Raw genomic sequence first — 9,808 nt, forward strand, 5'->3', positions numbered from 1 at the left:
TGGTTGCTTAGAAATTAAGTGTTAACGAGCAGTTGGACAGGTGTACCTAATAAAGTGGCCGGTGAGTGTATATATATGCTAGTAAATATTAACAATTATCCCACTATTCATGTACTAGAATCATGTACTCATTTAATTTATTGTTCAGGATGCAAATGTTTAAAAAGGGTGGAATGTTAGGGAAATTTATTAATTTGTCTGCAAATAAAGCAATATTATAATTATTGTACTCTCCCACAAGATAACATGAAGCCATTTGGCTATCTGGAGCCTTAGAGCAGAATATACGCTCCCTGACCAGATAAAGGATACGTCTATCAAAAGTAATGTATTTTACTCATAAATTAGATGATGTAGAGGGCTTCCAGTTAGACATGTTCTGTACTATATTGTAGTGCAGAAAACTGGCTCCTTGTATGTTGCAAGTAAAAACAAACCATAAGATGTCTTCAGTGTCTGTCCATTTATTGATAATGTAATTATTTAACAGTCTTTCAACAACCCTTGCAAAATCCGCAATGGAACTGACCTCGTATAGCTTTGACAACTCTTAATAGTACAACAATCGCTGTCAATCAGAAGGAGATGCAGCCTTTAAACAGACCCTCCAATCATCACGCAGAAGCCCGGCATACAGGCCAAAAAAAACAACTGTTCAAAGCAGTACGATTAAAGTCCATGGACGCTAGGCTTTAACAGGGAAATGCACGGTGATGCTATGGACTGTATGAGAAGCAAATGAAGTAAGCTAATCTTGAACAAATGTGTCTTCGAGATGAACGTAGTCTAACGCATTTTTAGTCAATGAAATGTTAACACTCATTTTTTGACATTTTAGGGGAAGCAGAGCTTCACTTAAGTTGGGGGCGGCTGTGGCTCACTTGTAGAGCGGTTGACTGCCAATCGGAAGGTTGGTGGTTCGATCCCCGCTCCTACAGTCATTGTCGAAGTGTCCTTGGGCAAGACACTGAACCCCGAGTTGCACCCGGTGCTGCGCATCGGAGTATGAATGTGTATGAATGTTTATCTGATGAGCAGGTGGCACCGTGTACGGCAGCCCCGGCCACAGTGTGTGTGTGTGTGAATGGTGAATGTTTCCTGTAGATGTAAAAGTGCTTTGAGCAGCTGTTAAGCCTGGAAAAGCGCTATATAAATACAGCACATTTACATTGATTTAAAGAAATCACCTCTGCTTTGAATAAAGAGGTCCTTGGCTCAAAAACATTGAAGAAAAACTGTTTTAAGGTATCAATTAGGCAGTTATATCATCGAATAAATACTATATCTGGATCTATATCTGGATCTTTACAGTTATAGACTAAATCTCAGGTTTTGCATTGCAGATTTCCACATAGCTGTTGCTATTTTATTCAAGATTTTAACATTTGTTTAACCCTCATGTTGTCCTCGGGTCAAATTGACCCGTTGTCCTGTATCAATGTTCTTTTTAATTACGCAAAATAACATGATTGATTCCACACAGTGCTCTTTGGCAAGTAGAAATCTCTACTTTCATTGGTGGTGTCAAAATAGTTTTGAGTAAAAGTTGACAAATTCCTTTAACTTTAGTCAAAATTATTCCTAATTTCTGCTTTTCTAACTCAAACATTAAGTAATATTTCCAATAAATGATAAATGGAAATAATATATGAATGAAAATCCGAAAATAAATGTAAAACTAAAGTTAATAAATTAGTGTTTTGTAGTGTTGAAAACGTCAAAAAAAGTTACAAACACTGAAAAAAAGCGTCAAAAGTGTTGATTTGCAATTTTGACGGGAAGACAACACGGTGATAAATTAATTATTCATTAAAAAATAAACGAATAAGACAGAATAAGACAAATACTTCTGGGAGTATCATGTGAGATCATCTCGACAGATCAAGTCAAGATTGCTGTTGCCTAGAATTTATGTAAATATGAGGCTCCGTGGATATTATATATGGATAATAATACTGAGCTGGCGGCACCAGAGGAGGCAGCTGCCTTCCATTGAACAACATTGAAAAAAAAGTGTCAAAAGTGTTGAAAAAAGGGACAAAAACATAAGAAAAAGTTAAAAACATCGATCGAAAGCGTAAAAAAAAAGTGTTGATTTACAATTTTGACGGAAGACAACACAAGGGTTAAGGACAAGACTCTTCAATCATTTTGAGTGAGATCAATGAGTACGATAGGAAAATGGTCCAACATTTATGTTGTAATGATGTTATCAATAACTGACCTGCTGTATACTCTAGTAAATGTATTTATAGTAGGGATAAAGAATAAAGATTGTTAATAAAGTTGTTATGAGCCTTATCTGCCTTAGAAACAACTATGTTAAAATTGATGAGAAACAAACTTTGAGAAATAAAAATGAATCCAGTCATCGTGCTACACTAAGTTTCATCTTTTTAAATGGTGTGGGCATTGTAAAAGACCTCTTTTTAGAAGCTGATCGTAACAAATTCCGAAATGTAAAATGTTTTGTTTCTCAGAGAAAACGTATACATACTGCCCAGATTCTTTAAGTGCCTTTAAGGACTTCTTCCTCACGCAAGAATAATGTACATTTTTTACGCAAAGTTATTCATCTTATAGTTAACATAAATTAAAACTATAAAAAACAAACACAGGTTAACAAAACACATTTTTCCAACAAGTTTTTCTTTAATGTTACTTTTCATTTATAAAAAAAGTCCACTATAAAGGTTTAGCAATTTTACAAAAGAAGAGGACAAGAAGTGACAGTGAATTACATACGTTAACATATGTTCAACTTGAAAATCATCACATTAAAAAGACACCATTGGTTCTCGTCAGCTTGCTGACACTGATTCAATGTGAGGCACGGTGCAAACAGAAGTAACAATGGGAACAATGAGTCCCTCATGCACAGGATACAGTATGAACTACCTATGTTTTAGCATGCAGATGAACACAGGTGCATAAATAACATGTCTACATGCAAAAATCAAACCCCCTCTGACTGGTTGCAAAAACTTGGCCTTGGCTTGTAGTTTGATTTTACGCATGCACACTGGTTATCTCAGTTAGGCAACAAACACTAACATCTGCCAAAGCATACCTAAGTAGCCAAAAACTGATGTGGCTCACTGTGTACACAACATGTATTAAAGCCCCTATAAATAAGTAGGATTTACTGACTTAGATTTATGCAATTTCCAAATGATTCTGATAGCATAAGAGTTTGTTCATAGGAAGGATTGCTTACTAATTCACACTATCCTAATGAGAATTGGGACTTTTATTCTCTATCTTTTTGGATCCTTTAGCTATCAGTCACCCAAGTCAGAAATTGTCAAACCCTACACATAGCAGCATTATGTACTATTTCTGGTGTATCTTCCAATGACCAAGGTTTGATGTGCAAGGCCAGTTTTATTCGTATAGTCTAGGGGTGACACCAAATAGGTGACTATTTAATCACAGGAGCCCGATTCAACTCTCACTTTTTGGAAAAGAGAGATTTTTTTTCTGTCGGAAATTTGGTTATAAAAACAAGGATTATTCCATCCGGGCTATATGAGGGTGCTGAATGTCTGATTTTATATGGAATTACTTGGTTTCATTTAATAAATCATGATATATAGCCTATTTTGGAAAACTATTAATTAAAGCACTCGCTTCAGAATGTAGTACGAGCAGAGTGCTAAATATTTTTAGCATCTATGACCGATTAGTACAAGTGTAAAAACAACCGCTTGCCTCTCTCTTTCTTTCTTGTTGACTGTCCCTTCACTACTCTGTCATTTTCCTTCGGTGGATTGCTAAAATGGAGGGAAAATATAATTTAGGGCCAAAAGTTCCATTTGAAACCATTAAAGGAAGCAGGCTTAAACTAAGTGATGTCAGTCTGTCTATCAAGCGGTTTCAGATGGACAGTGCTGCTCCTACACACGTGCCTTAAACAAAACAAACAGTGCTGTCCTTTGGTCTGAAACAGCAGCTAAGTGATGACATCATGTATCTTGGGCAATAATATTGTTTTTGCTATTTTTCTACATAACAGTTAAACAGAGGATGAAAAAAATACAACTGGCAACTATTGGCACCAGGCCCATTTCTGCTCTTTTGTCTGGTGTGGAAATCATTTAAGCCAATGTTTCCCATGAGAATATGGATCAACAAACAATTTATTATTATGTATTTATCTCTCCAAGACACATCTTTAATCTTTACTCCTCCCATAGTATACTCATGTCAGCAAGCAGGTTGTGGATATATCCATTTATTGTCTTATTTTGTTGTTATATCAACACGCTGGTCAGATGAATCATTCATCATGTTCTCCACAAGTGTGGTGTACACATAGAGAATGATAAAGCCTGAATGCTTGACCCCTATAGTCAGGGGCTCAGTTATGCTGTGTTGGCATGATTTGTGTTCCCTTAGAGGGAAGGTCATCTTTAGCCTATGATGAAACATTTCTATTGTAATGGGAGTGATCTGTTCCAGAATCACAATATCACTATCCATAGGGCAAAGAGGGGTTACTGAATGGTTGCTGAGTATGAAAATGATGTGAATCATTTGAATCATCTCAAACCACCGGCAGACCTCTGTTACAGATATAATAAAGATCTGAATAATTTAAAAGGATTGTTTTAAGAGTTGTCCTGATAATATTATATAAACAATTTCCATGTTGTATTCATACAGATACATGAAAATCAGTCATTGTACTGTAATGCCAAGTGTTTTGACTTAACATGCCCAGTATGAAATGTTGCATGGTGTGGTGCGTGTAACTTCTAGTTAAGGTTAGATTTTAACTGTTGCTGACTGATGTGCAGAAGGCAAGGTGAAACATATAGCATACTGTGTGTGCAGAGGAATGCCTGGATGTGTGTGTTGTGTAAGGTACCCATGGAGACTGACAACATTTCTGTGAGTGTAGTCATGCTTACAGGAACATACGTGTGTGTGTGTGTGTGTGTATGTGTATTTAGCGATCATTTCAGAGTACCAGGAGTCTCCAGAGGAAACGTCATCTGAGTATGAGGACTCTCCAGAGGACCCTTCATCTGATGCAGCTTCATGTCTCTTTCTACCAGGAAGGAGCGGTGTTGGCCAATCGTCTCATACGCCTAAAAGACAAAATGTACTCACGTTATTTTAAGAATACTGCAAAAACTATGACCTGAGCAAGGAGTCGAGGATAAATTTAGTAATCGTATCATCTGGTCTGAGGGTGCATGTTTTGGACACATGTGTAAAGAGAGGGGCAGAGCTGTCAACTGATCACCATCTGGTGGTGAATTGGGTCAGGGGGAAGACTTTGGACAGACCTTGTAAGACCCTGGTCTCAAGGTCTTAGGTGCCTGAAGGGGCGGTAACCCTCGAACACTGTGGTAAACACCACTGGTCAGGGAAGCTGTCCAACTGACGGGTCCTTTCTGGATATGCTATCCCAGAGGACTTCCCAGAGTTGCAGGGTACCGACAGGCCTGTAAGGCTGCAGCCTTTGCCGTGAAAGGTGGGAAAAGTTTGGTGAACACTTTCGCTTGGTACCAGGGTGCTACTGGAAAATCATTCGCCAATTCAGGAGGGGGAAACAGGGAACCATACAAGTTATGTATAATAAGGATGAAATGCCGTTGACTGCGACGGAGGACGTAATAGGGCGGTGGAAGGAGCACTTTGAGGAACTGCTGAATCCAACTAACACACCCTTTGTGGTAGAAGCAGAGCTGGAGGAAAATGGGGGATTGTAATTTTCTCTGATGGAAGTCACTGAGGTAGTTAAACTTCATAGCGGCAAAGCCCCAGGAATTAATGAGATCTTCCAGAAATGCTAAAAGCCCTGGGTGTAGAGGGCTGTCTTAAATGACACGCCGCTTCAACATTGCATGGAAGTTTGGAAAAGTGTCTAAGGTGTGGCAGATCGGGGTGATGGTTCCCCTGTTCAATAAGGGGGACCGTTTTTCTCCTATCTCGGAATGCTATGTGGACAAGCCAGACCCTCCTCCGTAGCGTGTGGAAGAGGGCAAAGCAAGATTAGCCAACGGTCAACAAACCTCAGTTAGCAGGTACAGTAGATATATACATATTAAAAGAATCTGACCTTCTATCGGTATCTGAATGTCTTACCTTGTGTTCCTGTCTTGGTCTCGAATCTTCTTCTCCATTTCAGCATCTGTGAGGGTCTCCAGCAGGGGGCACCACTGGTCAGCATCACCTGTGTTGCGGATGGCAATTTCTACTGTCGGGAGTGGGTTCTCACTGTGAGACAATTACAAGCATGGCATTAAGAATTACGGTCGATTGTAACATGTAGCTCTGTTTTTTTAAATAATTTGTAGTGCTGTTAGTAGCGAAACAAATGAAAACAATTGATGCAGCCTACACTGTGTTATCCTCCTGCTAGATTTTGCACCCAACAGGCAAACTGCTCTACCAACAGGAAAGTGTCAAAGTAGAACAATTTTCACGTTGGGTTTCAAACATGAGTCTTGTGGAGGCAATATGATCTTTGCATCAAGAATTATTACCCCCTCCCTGAAACAGAAGCTAATCTCGGTACAGGGCACAGACATGACAAAGACAACCGCAGGACAGAGAACACTACACAACAAAAAATCTGAACTTGTATGTTAAAATCTGCAATTGCAAAAATAAAATTTGCACTTGTAAATTGAAATTTGCAATAGTATAAAATGTTGACACACCTGTATTCTCAATGTGAAGTCACATTAAAAATAATTACAATGTGTAGCTTTGCATTTTTGCATGAACACAATGACAGTTGCAAGCGTGTAATGCAACATTTACTCATATTTTCTATCGGCAGATGAGGGACAACTCTGGAAGCTTGGTGGAATAGCATGTTAGCGTTAACAGCCAGCCCGCTTCTAAATAAATACCTTTTATTTATCCAAACACTTTTTAACAGTCAAACTGAAACACCGGCAGTGAACTCCAGGTCCTGCAGACGGACCGCCATCAGTGGGGATCGGCCAGCGTAGCAACATTGCTAGAAAGCTGCGCCGCCGACCTTGACCTGATCGGAGCTTCAGTGCGACACAAAGAGCCCCACTCCAGCTAGCAGCGGCAAATCCCCTGGCCATGACCAGAGCTTACTTTGCTTACATTGTGCCCACATTTTGCTTCCCTGACAAGAATTGCACCCACTTGGGCAGCAACAATAATTTCTGCAGCATGAGTGTCTTTAACACTCAAGGAAATTTTAAGGTCTTATTGATGTTTCCAAACGTTCTTTAATTATTATCATCATCATTGATGAACATGACAAAGAAATATTCGGTATATAGCCTAGCTTTTAACAGTAGCTAATTTACTCTATAAAATTATTATTTTGCCTTGTGGATGCAAGTCTCGGCAGGGAAGCAGAACTTGGCACCCATTACCCACTGATGGCGGTCAATCTACAGGACCGGAAAAGTGTTTAGATAACTAAAAGGTATTTATTTATAAGCGGGCTGGTTGGTTAGTTTGCTAATGCTAGCTTGCTAATCCACCGATCCTGGCGGTGAGCTCCAGGGGGGATGTGCCGCTGCTACTGGGTGTGGGGCTCTCTGTGTCCCGCTTGAGCTCCGATCAGATCAGGTCGAGGTCGGCCGCGGAGCTTTCTGGCAATTGCAATCACCACACCACAAACGGACCGAGTACAGTGTGTGTGTGTGTGTGCATGCAAAGGCAGAGAGAGAGAAGGAAAGAAAAAGTGGAAAGCAATGCAAACAAAGACTTTTTGTTCAACTTCATTTTAGTGTTGTCGTTTTCATCAACGATATTACTTTGATGAAGCTACAGTCATGATGGTGGTACTGTCTTTTCATTTTTATAATTTATCGATACAGGCTTAGAGGCTTAAGGGTTAACGATGAAGTATGGATTTGAGTCACAGGTTTTTTTTGCCAACATTAGCCATACAATTAATTAACCGGACCTATGGTGAGTCTGATGAAAACTGCTGTTTTGCCCAGTCAACTCCAAGATAGTCTGCATTGCAAGGGCTGTGGATGATGAATGGATTATATTCTGCCTACATGTGGATGATTGAATAGATTATATTCTGCCTATAGTATGTTAAGAAGTGTTGAATGTACATCTCACAGCACGTTAATACAATTTAGTGTCTGGCTTTTGTTGGATATTTAGTGTTGGCAAATGGCTTTTTATTGATTTTCCTCTTAGTAAAATAATAGACACGGAAAAGCTAGCGTTACATAGCGCCTTTTTTCCAACCCTATTTTGCAGTTGTCCTGTCAACTATCCGCTTGTGCTCCAGGAATTGGAAGAAAAGTTTGCAATCATGTTACTTTAGAAGCAGCAAACAGTGAACCACAGTCCAAGTCGGCAAACCTCCCCCACCCCCACTGCTGTCCAGAGCGTGTCAACAAACTGCTGCGTGCTGCGACAGAAGTTTATTGTTGGGCCATTTAGTTTTATTCACAGTTTTTAATATTCAATGCTGTCCAAATTGCATTTGGTACCCAAGAAACCAAGTGTGAAGTAGATTGGAACACACACACACACATCTCGCTTTTTAGATGTAGAACCAAATAATATAAATAATAGACATATGTAAAAGACACCACAGTTTTATGAAAAGACCATCTTTCTATTGTTCAAATATGAGTGGGTGAGTCACCTGAAGGCATAGGTCCTCTGGTGCCAGCTGAGCTGACCACGAATGCTGTAGGCAATAGTGGTTACAAACTCTCCACCTAGACCCAGCTCAGAGCACAGCTTCAGTGCAAATGACTCTGGCGAATTCTCTCTCTCAGACATGTCCCACTCAAATTGGTCCACCAAAGAAATGTTTCCCACGTGGATGTTCAGCTGAGGAATAAAAAAAAAAAATTATGTACACTCCAGTTTTTTTGCAACTTAATCCTACACATTTTATTAGCATTACAGCGGCTTCTTATTTGTCTCAATACCGTTCCTGAAGAGAACAACATTTTTCTATCACTGGAAGAAAAACAGAGAGCAGTCTTGACAAGATTACAAAGACCTTTGCGGTTTTCCATTGCATGGTATCTACTCGACCCGCCTCGCCTTTTTTGGTTTTCCATTACAAAAAAAAAGTCCCTGGGACCTGCTACCTGGGACTTTTTTCAGTACTACCTCAGTCGAGGTTCCAAGCGAGCTGAGGCGAGCCCAAAAGGTGACGTGGAACAACAGATTATCTACTCTCTGCACTATTCTCACTTTTCAACTGTTCAGTATTAAGGGCTGTTAGGGGCTTTATGTTGTTCCCAATATTGCACACTCTTACTTAAAAATAACAAGACAAGTTATCAAAGAAAAGTTTTTATTTAGCTTTTCAAGTAGCGCATCAAACCCTCCCGGACATCCCGGTCTTCTTCCTCTGCACCCTGTGACAGTGTTCCTCCCGGCTCTGCTGGCCCATATGCATCCCAGTCGTTGTCATAAGTCTCTCCATGACTCTCATAAAGATTATACGAAACCCAGCAGGTCACAACCAGAGATCTCACCAGTTGGACGTCGCCCACCAGACGGTCTGCGGCGGCGGTTTTGCATAGCGTGAATGCTCTGAAACACAAACAGCACACATGTTGGTGTGTAGAGCGTTCAGCAATCAGGCTCCTCTCCTGTGGAACCAGGTTCCAGTTTGGGTCCGGGAGGCAGACACCGTCTCCACATTTAAGAGTAGGCTTAAGACTTTCCTTTTTGATAAAGCTTATAGTTAGGGCATAAAATCGAATATTGTTAGGGAGTAGTAGTTAGTCACATAGTCTCAGATTTATCTATCATATAATCAAGAATATAATAAAACTAAAGGGAGACTTGGCATACAGCCCGATCCGGTTGGGGA

The 9,808-nt window shown here is 39.9% G+C and overlaps 1 protein-coding gene across 3 annotated transcripts in view; it reads right to left on the reverse strand.

Annotated features, from left to right (window-relative positions):
* The window catches only part of LOC117958857 (SWI/SNF-related matrix-associated actin-dependent regulator of chromatin subfamily B member 1-like), a 29,246-nt gene that overhangs the window by 3,577 nt on the left and 15,861 nt on the right, over window positions 1-9,808 (reverse strand). Inside the window, exons 7-10 of one of the 3 annotated variants that reach the window (XM_034895538.1) lie at window positions 8,618-8,808; window positions 6,097-6,228; window positions 5,035-5,093; window positions 2,632-5,001 (exon numbers count right to left, since the gene is read on the reverse strand). In XM_034895538.1, coding sequence (XP_034751429.1) covers window positions 5,054-5,093; window positions 6,097-6,228; window positions 8,618-8,808 — 363 coding nt within the window. In that variant the 3' untranslated portion in view covers window positions 2,632-5,001; window positions 5,035-5,053. Of the gene's footprint in view, window positions 1-2,631; window positions 5,094-6,096; window positions 6,229-8,617; window positions 8,809-9,808 lie in introns of those variants that run through there. The other 2 variants (XR_004659806.1, XM_034895536.1) reach the window with 2 other exon arrangements.

Source organism: Etheostoma cragini, chromosome 16 (genome assembly GCF_013103735.1).
Source record: "Etheostoma cragini isolate CJK2018 chromosome 16, CSU_Ecrag_1.0, whole genome shotgun sequence".
Lineage (NCBI taxonomy): Eukaryota > Metazoa > Chordata > Actinopteri > Perciformes > Percidae > Etheostoma > Etheostoma cragini.